The sequence below is a fragment of the Fusarium musae genome, chromosome 3 (assembly GCF_019915245.1).
Source record: "Fusarium musae strain F31 chromosome 3, whole genome shotgun sequence".
Taxonomy (NCBI): domain Eukaryota; kingdom Fungi; phylum Ascomycota; class Sordariomycetes; order Hypocreales; family Nectriaceae; genus Fusarium; species Fusarium musae.
The window spans coordinates 610,597-627,082 of NC_058389.1; the positions used below are offsets into that span (position 1 = coordinate 610,597).

General features: G+C 46.0%; 6 protein-coding genes across 6 annotated transcripts; 3 read left to right on the forward strand and 3 right to left on the reverse strand.

Moving 5' to 3' along the window:
• Nucleotides 1-545: 545 nt before the first annotated feature.
• Nucleotides 546-4,013, reverse strand: J7337_003661 (uncharacterized protein; the record flags this gene model as incomplete). Its single annotated transcript, XM_044821375.1, has 6 exons — nucleotides 546-621; nucleotides 770-1,434; nucleotides 1,545-1,890; nucleotides 1,976-2,166; nucleotides 2,229-3,260; nucleotides 3,324-4,013. The coding sequence occupies 6 exons, from the start codon at nucleotides 4,011-4,013 to the stop codon at nucleotides 546-548; spliced, it is 3,000 nt and encodes a 999-aa protein (XP_044682708.1).
• Nucleotides 4,014-4,399: 386 nt separating this feature from the next.
• J7337_003662 (uncharacterized protein) lies at nucleotides 4,400-5,272 on the forward strand (the record flags this gene model as incomplete). The annotated part of the gene is made up of 1 exon (XM_044821376.1): nucleotides 4,400-5,272. One exon carries the CDS (start codon nucleotides 4,400-4,402, stop codon nucleotides 5,270-5,272), a length of 873 nt encoding a protein of 290 aa, XP_044682709.1.
• Nucleotides 5,273-5,867: 595 nt separating this feature from the next.
• Nucleotides 5,868-6,247, forward strand: J7337_003663 (uncharacterized protein; the record flags this gene model as incomplete). The annotated part of the gene is made up of 2 exons (XM_044821377.1): nucleotides 5,868-5,944; nucleotides 6,004-6,247. The coding sequence occupies 2 exons, from the start codon at nucleotides 5,868-5,870 to the stop codon at nucleotides 6,245-6,247; spliced, it is 321 nt and encodes a 106-aa protein (XP_044682710.1).
• A 1,178-nt stretch (nucleotides 6,248-7,425) lies between these two features.
• Nucleotides 7,426-10,462, forward strand: J7337_003664 (uncharacterized protein; the record flags this gene model as incomplete). The annotated part of the gene is made up of 3 exons (XM_044821378.1): nucleotides 7,426-9,316; nucleotides 9,384-10,295; nucleotides 10,347-10,462. 3 exons carry the CDS (start codon nucleotides 7,426-7,428, stop codon nucleotides 10,460-10,462), a joined length of 2,919 nt encoding a protein of 972 aa, XP_044682711.1.
• Nucleotides 10,463-12,666: 2,204 nt separating this feature from the next.
• On the reverse strand, nucleotides 12,667-14,025 carry J7337_003665 (uncharacterized protein; the record flags this gene model as incomplete). The annotated part of the gene is made up of 1 exon (XM_044821379.1): nucleotides 12,667-14,025. The coding sequence occupies one exon, from the start codon at nucleotides 14,023-14,025 to the stop codon at nucleotides 12,667-12,669; it is 1,359 nt and encodes a 452-aa protein (XP_044682712.1).
• A 1,481-nt stretch (nucleotides 14,026-15,506) lies between these two features.
• On the reverse strand, nucleotides 15,507-16,454 carry J7337_003666 (uncharacterized protein; the record flags this gene model as incomplete). The annotated part of the gene is made up of 1 exon (XM_044821380.1): nucleotides 15,507-16,454. One exon carries the CDS (start codon nucleotides 16,452-16,454, stop codon nucleotides 15,507-15,509), a length of 948 nt encoding a protein of 315 aa, XP_044682713.1.
• Nucleotides 16,455-16,486: the final 32 nt, after the last annotated feature.

Genomic DNA, 16,486 nt, shown 5'->3' on the forward strand with positions numbered 1-16,486 from the left:
TGGAGACATCTATAGACGGGTGTTAACTTATTTCGGACCTGGCCAATTCGAAAGTGTAATAATAGCATTGGCAGAAGTCTGGATTTCTATTTCTTTCTTCAAAGCTACGAAGTTGACGATACTTCAATGGCATACGATTCTTTTTGTTCCTAACTGGAGTGGTAATCTTGGTAGGCCAATGACATGGAACAGCTTTGTCGACTGGCCACAACATGGAGAATATCTATAGAAGTAAGAGGTAGGAATGCCAGCTTTCTTTACACAACTCGACATCAAAAACCACCCTTGAGCCAAAACTCAGATAACAAATATCAGGGAAACTTCTACAACCGGCTTGACCTGTCACATCAAATCTTCTCTCTTAAACAGGCAGGAATTGGACCAATGTGGCCACTGGCAATCTACAGCCAAATTGGAGGCAGATATGTTCTATAGTAGTAAAAGTAACTCGGAGCGTTCAAATTAGGCATCAAATGTGGAGCAGTGAAGGCAATATTGATGTAATTCAGTTACTGCAGTTCGGATAGAAACTAAAACCATTCTCCTTAATATTCGTCGGTAGCATCACTGTCGTCAGATCCAGATTCCTCGTCCCGGTCTTGATGAGAGTTGATAAGGCCACTAGTAATAATAGTATTAGCTCTAGGTACGAACAGAAATAGGAGTAGATTCGAGATAGGAAAATTTTGAATAGTGCCAGCGATACTATTGTATTGTAGGAGAAACAATACCGAAAATCTGAAGGAATTCATTGGAAACATGTACGTACCGTAAAAGTTTCTCTACAACCTCATCTATCAACTCCAAGCCCTTCTTAGCGCGTTCGTTTGATGGTGCGGACTGAAGTTTCCTTTCCAGTTTGGCTGTTTTGAAGATCCTGTCCACAGGAATAGTTCTCTTTCTATCCAGCGTATCAGAGTCGCTGGATGATCGAAGAATGTGGTCGAAGACCTTGCGGATTATATCCGGATTTTGTAGCTGCAATCTGTATGCCTCATGATCCGATTTTCGAGAGGAAACTCCACCATACTTGGGTGACATGTTAACGAGAAGCATAATCATCGCCGTCAAGCCAGAAGCTAATGCGGTTCCTACAGAACTGGCCGGCTGATCCCCGAAGTTGGATTTCATCGGTGGTAGAGGACCGGGGATGCTGGAAGCTTGGCCCGGAAAGAAATACTCTCCTTGGGCCTGAGACTTCTCATCACTATAGCCACTCTCGCGAGCCCCACCGATACATATGACTTTGTCGTTCATTTTACCCATGAACTGTGGTATGTCTTCACTTACGCCCTGGTCACTGGCCGCACCAAACATTACAATCTTTGCCGTGTGCGCAGCGGTGACAGCATTTTGAAGTTCTGCATCTTCCCCAGGGATAGTCCAGCTCATGGAAATAATATCAACATTCATCCCAACTGCCCATTTGATTGCCTGATAAAAGAATGACACAAATTAGAGTCTGACTTGAAATTTGAAAGTTGGAAGGATACAACATTGTAGAGGATAGAACTAAACGATGAAAGATAAATTAACTCACATACCTTTGCAGCTGAATGAGCAGTGGGCTGAAATGAGCCAGTGTTTGATATGGTCTGTTCTAGCCGAGCTGAATAAATGATGGCATCCGGACAAATCTTGCAGATGAGTGCTGCCATTAGAGTGCCGTGATCTGTCGACGATGAAAACCACGACTTTTGGAAGCCCAAATCGAATCTTTTATCAGCGTAGAAGGACCGCCCTGTGGCTCGGATCGAACTGACAAAAGACCAGTCGATCCCATCGTCAAGTATGGCTACTCGTACTTGTCTAGCACCACCGTCCTGTTGGAGTTTTCTGACATTGCCAATAAATCCTGCAAAGTGTTGCATTCTGCGTAGCCAGGAATTGCTGTGAGTGCGTTGTCACACTATTAGCTGCGTCCAAAGTACAAATTTAACAAGGGCGAATCGACCAGCTTTAACTGACTACTCACGTTTTGGCAATGAATTTCGGTTGCGTCCATTCATCATGGCTTTTTGACTTCAGGGGCTCAAGTCTAACCTCGATTGATTGAACCTGAGGGCAGTGCACAATGAGTCTCTTGATAAAATCTCGGGCATATTTTTCGGTCCTCGACAGTGATTCAATCTTCCAGCGTACAATGACATGGACAGACTTAAGCTGCTACAAGTCAGCACACATAAAACACACCCGCTTGTTAGCATTCTCGCATGGCGATGACCTACTGATTCAAGTCGATTGAGACCCTCTGAACTTGACCAATCCCTTAGCACTGAGTGGTTACCACTGCTGAATAGCTGGATATGTCGAGCGTTTCCTGCCGCCTTTATGATAACACTGCTTGACATGTCTGTCTTTCTCCACTGAAAGTCCTCGATCTTAAACTCGCCCAAGTTTTCGAGGGCATCATCTTGATGGAGACATGCGTCGTCATCGTCAACTATGACCCGAATAATCTTTCGTACGCCCTTTTCTTTCAGCTTCTCAAAAATAGCGATAAAATCTTTTCGACCACATCCATTCTCGTCATGCTTTGAAGCGGCTCCATCGGAAGAAGAGCGCGAAGGGTCACGAGGACGGAAAGGGTGTTGTGGAATCTTGACATACTGAAGAATATTTTCGAAGACTAACCCGTCGATAAACCTGATGAGGTCCTCTCTAGATGAAGATGTCGTCAATTCGCTCAAGTCGAGGTGGATTTCCTTCTCCGGTTTCTTGGCTACAGTGGCTGCAGTGGCTGACTTTGACTGTCCATAGAGCAGTTCGGGGACAGCGTCGCGATTGTCCAGATGTAATATCTTGTCCTTGAGGAAGAATGCAATTTCATCCTGCTCCAATTTGCAGTCTTCAAGCGTTTCGACTCTAAGAAAATAGGCAGACCGCCCTTTTGAGTCCGGCTTGTCTAGTGCAGCAGGGCACCAAGCTACCAAAGACTTGACCAGCTCGAGTTGACTTTCAAAGTTGGCGTTCTGATTTTTTTCATATAAGGCAGCCAGGTGCAAAGGGGTTTGATTGTCCTTATTTCGTTGCAATCCTGGAACTTGTCCAGGCTCGAGCGACTTCTTAGTATTTAGGCAGTGGGATGTAGTGTCAAGGCTCGAAGGCCCTTGCGCCGCCTTCCAGTTGAGGACAACGTAATCATCAGCACACCTTTTACGGATGACATCGTCCGCTAGGGTGGCTGGAACCCGGCTTTCTATACCCTGAGTCCCAGTGACCGTGACAGCTGCCTTTGTTTGAGGTGTTTCAGTTTGTAGCTGGGGAAAAAAAAAGAAAATTTAGTACGTCGATTCCGCTGTATGGAAATGCTGAATGCTGACCTGGGTTGTATTGAACTCCATAGATCCATGCCTAAAGAATGATAAGAACTCTGGGCCAGTGCGACCCCTAATGAAAGGGATGATTTCAAGAAGTAGTTTCCCCTGTTGTTTGGGCGATGACTTCTTCAGGATATCACTTAGTTGCGAGGGGTAGTGTTTCATAAGAGTACTGAGATATTCCTTCTCTTTGGATGCCTTGCATTTGCTGCAAGCAAAATTCAAGATGGACTTGTCTCGATCGACGCCTTTAAGGTAAAGCTGAGGGTACGTTTTCATAGCCCAGTCGAAAAGGGGGAGCAGTTGATCGAATCTGTCTGTTGCTTTCAAACAGTGGTGAAGAAACGAGATGATCTTCTCGTCGTCGTCATCTTCGCCTTGCGTCTTGTCCATGTTGCAGAGATGAGACCCTTGATGACTCCCAGCCTTCCGGAACCATTCGTCGATTTCGTCGTACTCAGGTGTTTTGCTAGTTTGCTTCAGCAAGTCTTTTCGATATGCCGTGAATAGCCTGACAACAGCAGGAAAGCTTTCCGAAGGTCCCGGCGTACTTTCATTGTTTTCAGATTCATCCTGCTGTGGTTGAATATTGGCAAGCGACCCTTTTCTGGCTTGAGCCTGAGGCAAAGCACTTGGCGCGGCCACGATGCGAGGTTGAGGCTTTTGTGCAATGGCGTGGAGAATGTCAGCCATTTCTGTAGAGATAGCAACAAGAGTTGCGACCAAAAGAGCAGAATGCTGAAACCGAATGCGATAGACAAAGTGGAAGGGCGCGGGGGATTCAGTAGACCACTTGACTGACTCCCACTACCTGTCCCCTGCAAGCCCATTATGCATGTCCAACACTCTGCCCCCGCTCTCGGTCAGCAGCTGAATAGTCACGGGGATCTTAAGTCGTTTACACAACGCCAGAGAGGGCTAACAGTGTTCCGAACTAAGACATTGCCAAGAGCGTCGACAGGAGTTGCTACGATATTTGTGATTGACGAAACTATATATTCGACGGCTGGTCTTCGTCTTCAAAATATTCTCTTTTCTTCTTCACTTTGGGTACCACAAAGCGAACAGTTGCACCAGCCATGTCTGAAAAGACCCACTATGAAATTCCGTTATTTGATGTTGGGATCGAGGGAGCCGGCTTCCGCGTCGAGAATGTGGACGGCGAGCTCCAACGTGAACACATCGATCAGTACAAGAACTCAGACATCAGTTACCGATCTGACCTTGTGGCGGTTGTCCACGGTACTATTACTCCAGAGGGGCCACTGGGAGTCCTCATAATCATCGACTTTCACTTTGCCTCCATCCCCGAGAAGCAACGCTTCAAGAAGGTGAAGATCTCAATGGCTTTTGGGCGCTTGGATAATCCCATTGGTGGAGACAAAGAACCTGTCGTAGCGAAAATGGCACCCGAAGGGACTTTTGCAATGGACCAGTCAACACAGACTCAGGTGGACACCATCGAAGCCCACGCATCGGCGGAGGGCGGAATGAGCTTGGCAACACTCGGTATCGGCAGTAGCTTCCAGCGTACGACCACAACCGATACCGAGTCATATGCCATCTTGGACGGAAACCCGTGGATTGAAGTTAGAAATAAGGGTGATTGGAACTCAGTCAACTGGAGGCTTCTCGAAAACAAAAGGCTCGAAATTGGTGTACCAGCCCACCTCCGCACTGCTGTTCTTCTATCACTGCCTGATGGTGAAAAGTTCAGAGCCGACTTGACAGTGGAGGCAGACATTGGGACCTGGCGGACTAAGTTGAAGCGCAAGGTTGGCGCCAAGACGGGGCTGCACTCAGTGTACTTTCACCCGTCTCATGTCCGGCGTGACTTGGGCCAAAACCTGATTGATGTTGACAAAAGAAACTTGTCAGCATGCAACCTCGAGCCGGTTGGTTCTGCCAAGGTATGTAACATGCACTTCATTGCTGGCCTCAACTGCGGCTGAGCTGACCGGTGATGTGACAAAATAGCCAAGGAAAGAGATGCCTACAGATATCAAGGAAAAGAGGGTGCCGGCTGATGGAGGAGCGGGGTATGATGCTTGAGTTATTGGTGATTGTTTCTTGTGGCTGCAGATGGCTTTTGGATATCCCAACGCATGGTTGGTGGCCCTACGGTCTTTTGCCAATGATATGATTCGAGCCAGATAAATGAACCAGTTATCTTCGTGGCTTGCCTCCGATGAGACAATTTGATTATGCTGTATCCATGTTTGGCCTGCGCAGTTTGTGGGACGTGGGGTATTTGTTTCATTTCCTCTCGGACTACGTGTGAGGCGCGTGATGTGAGACATCGGGTGTGTTCCTCTCGGACTACAAAGATACCGAAGAATGCCGGGCGCTGATGGCTGCAGATATCAGCTGGGCAGGACAATATTCTGATGACATTGTCTAGGATTTAAATGGTTTGTCAACATTCGACTTATCCTGTCGGCTCTCCAGCTTTCGTCCCACGCATTCTAATTCTACCAGAGTAATTTTTCAGGGAGCATACACACTAAAACCCTTTGTCTTTGGTTCTTCTACCAAGATCTCGTCCAAATGGATGACCTGACGCGTCGAGGCCTCAAAGTTGTTAGCCAACTGGAAGAAAATGAAGACAACCCTGACACCTTTGAGTATGCTAACCTGGAGTGAAACACAAATTCAGTTGTTTGCTAACACTATGACCTCTCAGTATCGTCATCGTTCACGGGCTACATGGTAGTTTTGATAAAGATTGGTCCGAGAGCTTGAGTAGTGATGAAGATTTCAACTTTGTCATTCGTCGCTCCTTTCGACTTTTGGCCTACGATCATGACATGTCGCTATCTTCAAGGCAAAGCATTTTGGAAGAATTAGCATTCCAAAAGCTTGCCCTATCACTATTGGAAGAAATTGCCAAGGAAGCCGTGAAAGAGGTAAGCAAGTACCCTGTTTAGATGGAGCCTGAAAGTATGAGGCGTTAACATGTTGGGGCTAGCGGCCTATTGTCTTCTTGTGCCATAATTTGGGCGGCGTGCTCGTGAAAGAGGTAAGGACTTGCACTACGCTGGGAAAGGTTCTCTGCTAAACTGAGACCAGATGCTTTGGATAGCGAATCATGACAGCCAGTACATTGATATTGCGGTTGCGACGAGAGCTTTAGTGAGTTTACAAGCCTGTCACTCGACTCAAAATTGGTGAGATTCTGATCATATTCGCAGATACTTTTTGGTACACCATGTATCGAGTCGGACTGGGATAACGTTATGGTGAATTTGATCCTAGCCACGACTGAGGCAAATGTGACGAAAGACCCAAATGTCCGACAAGCAGATCTACACTCCTTGTTTAGAAAGGGTTCTTCTGTACTCAAAGCAGCATCGTCAAGATTCGAGATGCTCGCCCAGCAGTACAAAGTCATTTCACTGTTTGAGGATGTTCCAACTGCTGGAATAGGTATCGTGGTATTTTTTGTTCCAGCACATCGTTGGCGCCGTAACTGATTGGTTTAAAGGTTCCACCTAGTTCAGATCACGACCGTAGCCATCTGATTCAGGCTTCGCATAGTGGCCTTTGTTCGCTCAACGCGGATGTTTTGTCGAATGTAATGACCGAAACAACAGACGTTAGAAGAACACCGAAAAAAGGTTATTACTCCCTACATATGTCGCCATATCGATATCATCATGCTAATAGAAACTGTGAAGAATACGAGCAAGCTGCAGTGACCTTTCGACAAAAACTGGCAAGTCTGTGGGAATATGATGATAGTCCATCAAGAATATCTGCAGGCCCATATTCATCCACGGCACCTTCTTGGTTCAATGAGTTTCTCCAGAGAGGGCTGGGAATATCTTACGTTTACGGCAGCGCGGGTGCCGGTAAGACTGTTTTTGCGAGTCGAGTCTCGAAAGCCGACTGTTTCAACTCAGAGAAGCATGTTGTTTTGGCTTTCTGCTTTGATACTTCTGACTACCGGAGAAGATCATACCGAGACCTATTGGGGTATTTCCTTCTTCAACTCCTCTATGGTACTGATACTGCCACCGAGAGCACATACGTCCGCAGCCTATGCCAGAAAGTTGAAGGGGTTTCGAGCTTATCGTCCTTCGATCTCTGGCGAATTTTCTTCGCCATGGTCAACTGGATGTCCACGAAGAACATAGTTTGCATTATTGATGCACTTGACGAATGTGAACCAAGATATCTACAGCAACTTCTAGGAGACTTTAAACGATTAGTCAGTCTCTGTCGTACAAGATGCACAGTCTTTATCACATTCCAGCCAACCACGGCAATCCAAGACTTAGCAGGACCACTGGACGACAGGAACAGTCTGAATCTAGATGAGGTTATGGGACAAGATCGAAAGATACTTATACAAGAGTCTCTAGGCGACAAAAAATTTGAAACTCTCCGGAAGGAACTTGAGCAGGGCAACTGCACCCCTCTGGCTACCAGACTTTTGTCTCATCTAGACTATAACAAGGGATTGGGGGACCCACGCTCTATGAGCTACGATGAGATTTATCGCAAGATATTAGTACAAATCGATGTACCACAGTTATGGCTTCGAGATGTCTTGGTATGCACCGCGTTTGCGGAGCGACCTATGACAGTCAGCGAGCTCGCCTTCGCGATGGGAATCCCAGATCTTGATCAGATATCTGGCGAACAGGTGACTTTACAGAAGATCCGTATCACGGCCCCCAAGCAGCTGGAAGAGGATCTGGAACTTGCTATGCGCCCTCTGATGCAAGTGGAGAGCGGCATCGTCCGGCTTATTCACAGCACATTCAGAGCATTCATCAGACATTACCTCAACAAGAAATTGATGCCAGAAGTCCGGTTCGGACTTCCCTCAGAAACAGCTACGTGGCATTTAGTCATGTTAAGGAAATGCATGCTTACGCTATGCCTCCCTGAACTGCGCGACGGCTGCAACGAAATCCCCAGTCCACGCCCTTTTCGTTCACTCTGTGCTCATCCAGCTACCCCTCTGACTGAAAGCTTTGCTGTTTATGCAAATTCAATGTGGCCACGGCATTTACTCACGACTCAAGAGGTCTTGAAGGACTCTGGCGGCCAACCGGAGCTGATAGCAAATTGCCTTTCGTGCTTCTGGAACAATGGGGCCATCACGTCGTGGTGGGCACGGAGCTTCAAACCAAGCCAAGGGTATTTTATTCCCAAGACTGACGCCGGAAGTGTCTCTTTGGCTCTTCACCTAATGATTTCATTGGGCTTGATGGCTTTCATCCCGCCACCATCACTGGAAAGTATTGCTTCCTCAGATTTTAAATCAGCCATCTCGGCGTCTATCGATCTGGATGATATAGGAACCACCGTGGATCTTCTCCTCCGCGCAGCTGATGTAAGGTTTGATCTCTGGTTGTCAGCTGTGAAGGAGTGCTGTAAAAATGGCCAGCTAGCGATACTTAGTGCAATCATAAAACGGCAAGGTAAACAACTTTCCAAGGATAAGATACAAGAGTGTCTCGAAATTACCGCAGAGTACGGGAACTGGCCTCTTGCTTCTCAGCTTATGGCACACGCATCACAGTCTAATGAGCTGCCACACAACAAAGTCTTAGCTGATATAATAGTTGTTGCCGCTCATTACGGTCATGATGGCGTTGTTTTCGAGCTGCTTCGAGCCACAAGCGATCCGGATTGCCAGGATGAGGGGCCCGAGACGTCGTCTGCAAAGTTGACTCGAGAGCTTGTGGTGTCCGACAACGGCCCACAGAATATCGAAGACCATGATTGTGTGGATGGACGGGGCAGTTTTAGAACTAAAACTACCCCTGAGGAAGACGACAATCAGGGAGCAATCGAAGCTCCCGAGCCGGAGAAGATGGATCAAGAAGGGACTTCAACAAAAACATCTTGGCTAAGCGAAGCACTTTTTAGTGCAGCGGAGTTTGGAAGCGAAGCGGTGGTTAGAATCCTCCTTGAACACGGTGCGCAACATATATCCAGAGATCTTGAGCTCAATTGGACACCACTTCACGCTGCCGCATATAGTAAGTAGAGGCCCAGTCTCACATTGCATGTAAAGAAAGGATGACTGATACTTTCCTTTAATTTCAGAGGGCAACAGCGAGGCCGTGGAGCAGCTTCTAGACCATGATGCAGATTTAGAAGATACAGATTACCAGGATGCAACCCCACTAATGTTAGCATGTCTTGGTGACTTTCCGCACACGGCACAAGCATTGCTAGCCAGAGGCTCAGACCCTGACCACATTGCGTACAAGTCATGCAAGTACCGTGCCATCCATATCGCAGCGCGGAATGGAAACGTCGACCTCGTGAGGTTGCTCCTGGAATCAGGAGCTTCTGAAAACGTGCGACTAGGTGCCCCGGAGCATAGCACGCCATTGCATATTGCTGTAGCATGGGCAGACGAAGGCCGTAAGCATGCCGATGTAGTGCGAATACTATGTCAGTTTGGATCTGATGTCAATGCTGCTGCTCAAGAGGGAAGCACCGCTATGCATATGGCTGTCCAGAATGCGGCTTGTGACAAGAATATGGTCCAAGCCCTGCTTCGATACGGTGCTGATATTGATCGAAAGGACGACAAAGGATTTTCACCCTTATACTACGCTGTTAAGAACAAAAGGGAGCAGCTGGCCAAATACTTGTGGAACCCCTGGGACTCTCGTGGTCTTAGAAATATATCTGTCCTATTTCATGCAGCTGCAACAGGAAGATTGATCCGGGTACAGCAACTACTGGCCGCTGGTGAAGACACAAAAAAGAAGGATGCGTGGGGAAGAATTGCTTTGGACGTGGCGGTGACCGAAGAAGTTCGCCGGGAGTTATGCAAGTCGGAGAACGTCGATGAGAAATTACTCAGCGATCAGGCTGAGGTGTCGATGGCCTCTTCCGAGACATCTTGCGCGTTCTTGAAACAGCGACACACCAAAGAGAATGTTGATCTGGTAGAATGGAATTGCGACAATTGCAACCGCCTACTAGACGGAGTCATGTTTTACCGTAAGTACCAACTTTCTTTATGGGCTACTTTACTATGCTGTGACCATATAGTGAAGTTCAGCGCTAATTATTATAATGGCTCAAGACTGTTACGATTGTTCAGAAGATTGCAGCACCGAGAATACGTGGGACCTTTGCGATGGATGTTTCAGCGCTTCAAATTGTAAGGAAAATGGGCATAAGGTTATGAAAAGGTTTGTTGGAAACTATCTTGTCACTTATGAGGAATTATCAAAGGATAGTGCTTGCTTCAACTAGTTTTAAAGTAGATAGTTTTCACCATAATGAACCTAATACTGCTGACTATGAGTATTTAACAATTCTTGGTGATATATAATATCGTTTAGCTAAAAGATAAATAGGAGAGTTTACCTCTACTTGACCATTTCAAAGCCTTGTCCTTTTCTAGTCTCTCTCTATCGCCTCCTTTCTAGAAAAGGGTATATAATCCTTTAAAAGAACAGCTCATAGACTAAGTGTATGTTCTTGCAAACAGCTTTCTTTCTACTGCGACAATAAAGGAAACGCGCCTCCACAGACATTATCCCAATGCTCGCTGGAGTCCCCGGTTGCACTGGGTCTGCATGCGTTCCTCCTATAGAGTACCATGGCTGCTACACATATCTCGTGATTTCTGCCATCCCAGAGTGGTATTCAGATGTACTAATGGTGTCACAAATTTACAATTAATTGACTGCGAACGACAACGCCACCAAAAATGTCGTAATTGGGCTCACGCATAGCCATCGCCAGGCTCATGTCTGAACCAGGTTAAGAAAGTTCCTATGTCAAAAATAGGGTAGCCCTGATCGGTCTAGCCTACCTGACAAGGATCAGAGCTCCTTATATGTATAAGTAGCGTAGCTTCCCCCATTACATAAGAGAAATCAAGGCTCTTTAACCCTCATATGTGCCCCTCTGCTGTGCGTGCCCACATCCTAACTAAAATGGTCGTCTCTGGTTGTTATTAGCTAAGCTAAGAGTTGAGAACGGCGGCTCATACCCGCACAGCCGGCTGTGCGATTAGTGTCACGTGTTTATTGCACAGCTGGCTGTGCGAATAAGGACTAAAGGCTTATCTATATAGCCCCTTAATATTATTTTAATTATATTAAATTTAATAAAATAGCTATTAAAATAGGGTTTTAAAATTAAATTATATAAAAAATAGAAAAAAATTAATAAAAATCTATAATTATTATATATAAGCTATATAAGCTATAATAAGTAATTAAAGTATTAATATAATTAAACTTAATATAACTTAAATATAATAATTATAGATTTTTTATAATTTTATTTAAATTTTTATAGATTTTAATTTTAAAACTTTATTTAAATAGCTATTATATTAAGCTAGATATAATTTATTTAAAAAAAGTTATTTAATAAATTAATAGTTATTTATATTAAGATAATAAATACTTATAAAAAATCTTATAAAATACTTTAAAACTCAGATTATATAGTAGATATTTTATTCTAATTTATATTATAATAATTTATATAACTTTTTATATATTTAAGTAAGATTTAACTTTAAAAGCTTATATTTTAATTATATTAGCTATTATAATTATAATATATATACTATTAAATAGCCCTTTTTTTAAGCTATATTCTAAAATATTATATATATATACTATATTCCTAATTAAAAGAGATAAATAGCTTTAAAGTAAAATACTAGGCCAGCTGTGCAGATAAGCACGTAACACTAATCGCACAGCCGGCTGTGCGGGTATGAGCCGCCGTTGAGAACCCAGAAATGGGATCAACGAGAGGGTATGAGGCTCCTACGGGCGGAAGGGATCACGAGAGAGAACTCAACTAGGTCATAGTGTAAAAAGTATAGCTCTGACACTCTGCAAAAATGACATTTATAGGGCTATTCGAATGCTGTAAGATGTCTATTCTGAGAGGTGTTCGTTAAACCCTATGTCAGATCTTCAGTGTTGTATCGAAGTCATTCATTCCAGGTGGCCATGTTCAGACACATTCACCAACAATTTGAACCGGCAGGGCACGTCTTCAAAGGTTTAGTGAAGGGCAATAGTGAGTTTTCCCAGAGTGAGAGAGTTTTTTAATTATTTTTTTCTTTCGAAAGGAGAAGGTGGTGTCTCCGCGTCATACAGACGTGACGGGTCATGAACACCAGCACTAGCGAATTTCATATTGACGGACTTGCTCGTTTAGGCAAAACCGTAACCTCTGAGATTAGCTACTCATGTCGAATCGAATGAATAAAATAGTATCCGAGTAAACGGTCTGAACCCCCGATGGATGTCGGGGAGTTCCTGGGCTGTCAAAAACTTGCCTTGGGCGCCTTTATCTCTATCACGATCTATGATACCTGGAGATCAAGGGACACCTAGGCTGAAGTGATGTTTCTGACAAGTCGAAGATTCTTACGCGAAGATTCTTTCATGAGTATTTCCGGTTGCGCGACGGGGACGCTCCCAGGAGGACTCTTTTGTTTTTGCAACCATGTAATTTCGGTATTTGTTTGGGACAGTTCGTTTATAACCTTCTCCAAACTTGAAGGCTTTAGGTGGCGTTGCCCACCGGAGAATCTGTTAAAATCTCCAGGGCCAAAAGCCTGACACGAGCTGAGCTCGAGGTATGTGCATTTGGGCATGGGAGGGCCTTGGATCTCAACTTCGGGGACTGTTGGCATTTCAATGCCATCGGTTTTGAAACCCTTGTTAAGTTTTACGCCACCGAGGTAGATGAAGTTCCTTTTCACCTTTTTTGCGTTCCCATATTGTTGTCGAATCTTCCGGAGCCGAGGACGACTCGTGCAGAGACATGTCCAGATTTTTGGGGGTTTGTTATCCTCCTGTTCGATGTGGAGGACAGTATGAGGATGGCCGTCACCCTTTACCTTTCTCCTAACAATCGACCCTGGATAGAGGAAAGCTGGCAGTGTGGTTGGGGAGGACGAATGCGGAGAGTCAAGACTCTCAGCTTCAAGGGTGGCATAGTCTGATGAGACTTTGGGCTGACACTCATTCCCCTGAGTTAAAGAGGAAACAGTAGAGTCCACAGACTTGATAGACTTGACAGGCTTGATAGACTTGACAGGCTTGACAGACTTGATAGACTTGACAGACACGACAGGCTTGGGGGCGATAAGAGAGTCGACATAGGCAGAAGAGCCAACGGGGGCAATGGGAGAACTTTTCTCTCGCTGCTCTGGCCACGTCTTAGGAGTTATGTCGGCATCAACGGCGCCTTCCCTTTGAAGGCCATCACTGGGGCACAGCGTAACAGAGCTTGGAGGAGCACCTGCATTCTTTGGCTCGGGAAAGGCACCCCGGTGATCTGGCGTTACAACTTCTGTGGACTGGGAGCCTTTGTATTCCTGGTCCCCCCTAAGATCTGTTTCTGAATCGGAGAGGGCTATCCTGCGATGGCTACTATAGCTTCGGTCTCTTTGAAGCCTGTGGAGGCTCTTGTGGCGTCCCCGAGACGGGGTTCTCGTCCTACTACGGCGGTGCCGATTGTGGTCATGACGGTATTTGCGATCGGGAGGAGGCCGTCGACGCGGTGGTCCGAAGATCGGCTTTCGGAGAGAGGCAATCTGGATCAGGATATATCCGAGTCTAGTAAATCTTTCGCTCCATGTTTGCTTGTGTGCTCCATAGTCTTTATCAGTTCCCTCGCGCTCAGGATCTATCCTGTGCCGCCGCCGATACTGTGGATTTAGATGACGAGGATTGTCGGACATGTGGACTTGGTTGGTGACGGCGGAAAACGCAAAGGAGTGACGTAATGCTTGGAAAAGTACAACGAGAGTGTTGATAAGTATATTCAGCGACAAAGAGTGTATTGCAGTACGGTTCTCTGCTTCAGCAGAGCATAGATTTTGTTAGAAGGATGAAAATGACGAGCCCACTGGATTTCGCAGTAGATGTGGTTCAGAGGCAGACCACATACAACTGCATTTCCAACCCCCATCACATCTGTGTTGGACGTGTACTGTATTGAGTCAATATGGTGGGTAGCGTTTAAGCGCCCAAGGACCCCTACCAGCCCGTTTCTATTAGGCATAATATGCCCTCTTGGCACCCATAAACCCTTCTTGACTGGTCCACGTAGTGGTCTGGTGTGTGGTGTGGCTGGATTCCTGCTTACTGTTACACAAACAGCCTGAAATGGGCAAATCAAGACCCTTGTAACTGCGGCAAAGCCCTGGAGAGAAGAAGTAACTAGAAGGTCCAAGAAGGCCTCTCTGGACTTCGGCGCCATCGTTGCTGATGTTGGCCATCTTGCATTCTAGGAATGTCGGGGGATTTGGGTTGTTGGGGGACAAGCTGAGGAAGTCCACATAGCAGTTTCTGTGACCCTCTAGCACCTGCTGACGAGAATAATAGCCTAGAGAATGAGGTACTGGCCTATGCTGCTAAGAATTAGAAAGAGACTTACATAATCGGCACAGTTGATCAAGTCATGGAGGGGACTTCGAAACCAAAGAAGGGTCAAGAGGTCACCGGCCGAGTTACCTCTCTGCGCGACTATTTACAGGCGACAGTCAATAATTGAGAGCTTTAATCGACTTATTTGAGAGGAGTGATATCTTTCCGCGACTTAAGTATTGTTCTGTACACACACCGTGCAGGGTTGACATGGCATGCGTGGGCTGCACTAACAATCATACAACCCCATCAGTGGTTACAGTTTAAGTCTTCAAATTTTACACCTTCCCAGATAAGGAGAATGTAATTTCTCATAGATATGTATCTTCCGAATTTCAGTTAGTCCTGATCAGTCTAGTTTCTCTGACAAGGAATCTCTCGTCCATTATCTGAACTGCCGACATTTCAACCTGAACTACTAAATTTGTGGCTGGCTGAAAGACGGCAGGCCAGAGAGCGACGACAGGGTTCCTGGCTTATCGATTGGTTTGCTGGCTTTCAGACCCCGAGCGCGAAGAGTTACTCACCCAATCGACAGAGAAACCAGGGCTACACATGGTTATCTATGGCTAGCCCTAGGCTCCCCATGGGGCCTAGGAGGCGGCTGTTTCGCAAAAGTCTTCAAGGGCTCACGGGAGTGCTGTCGCGTGGGGTAGATCAGGCTGTGACGAACAGTAGCAACTGTTTAATTTAAGACTTTCCTCACTTTTGCTGGCTTAATAGCTTATTATGCCAAAAGAAAACTGCCTAGAGCCTGATCAGAAAATCCAGGTAGCCTTTTAGATAGTCTATCTTATAAATCATCATCTGAGAGCTCACTAGGCAAAGGCATAGCGCCACCGCCATATCCAAGATCATAATGATAACAATCGCCTGAGCCTATGATCCTAACAACTGTGTCTATCCAGCAACATGTAGTCAGATCCTGATATATGAGGTCGACCCCAACGCTCTTAAACAAGGCCTGAGGATATTCATCGCAGACATGATCAGCATTGCTTCGAATTTCCTTGAGCTGCGGGAAGGCGAAAGCCGCATCCTTGGATAAGATGAGCAGATCATCGTACATACGGCCATCTGGCGTCGGCGTCCGTTCCGAGAGATCAAGAGAGATTATGCTAGATGGAAGAATGTCAAAAAGAGACTTGACTTTGCATTCTGTCCGGCAACATGTGGGGGATCTAGAGCCGTAAAGGAAATATGTGTGGAGGAAGAGTCTCTTGAGTTGGGTGAATTGTTTCAAGCTGGGCATTTTATGATCCCCCTTGCTATCGGTCTTAAGCATGTTAAGGTGCAGAGTCTCGAGGCTGGCGTGGAACCTTGGTTTGTCGAGGAGGTTTACAACGCCCACTATGTCGGAGTCGAATGAAGTGTAGGAGAACGTGGATAGAGTACCGGTACAAGCTGATAGAAGGTGCTCTATGGCAGAGGTACGAATGGCGTTCTTGGATCGAATGTGAAGGTTCCTCAGGCAAGGCATATTCGGGAACTCGGATGACGCAGCAGTCACCAACGTCTCGAGCCCTGGGGCCCGAGCAAGCAAGTGGGGTAGAGCATGTTCGGTCTCTAGAGTCTTGAGAGGAACAGACCTGACGCCCAGATTGTCCAGAGTAGCAGGCGACACATCGAACTCCCACCGACGATCTTCCTCGATACTGATGTGACTCAGGTTCGGAAGAATAGCCACCAGAATGGACAGAAGTTGGTCTCCGACTATGGGGATAAATTCCTGAGGCCTCATGTATGTATAAGAACGTGTCCCTCGAAAAAAGG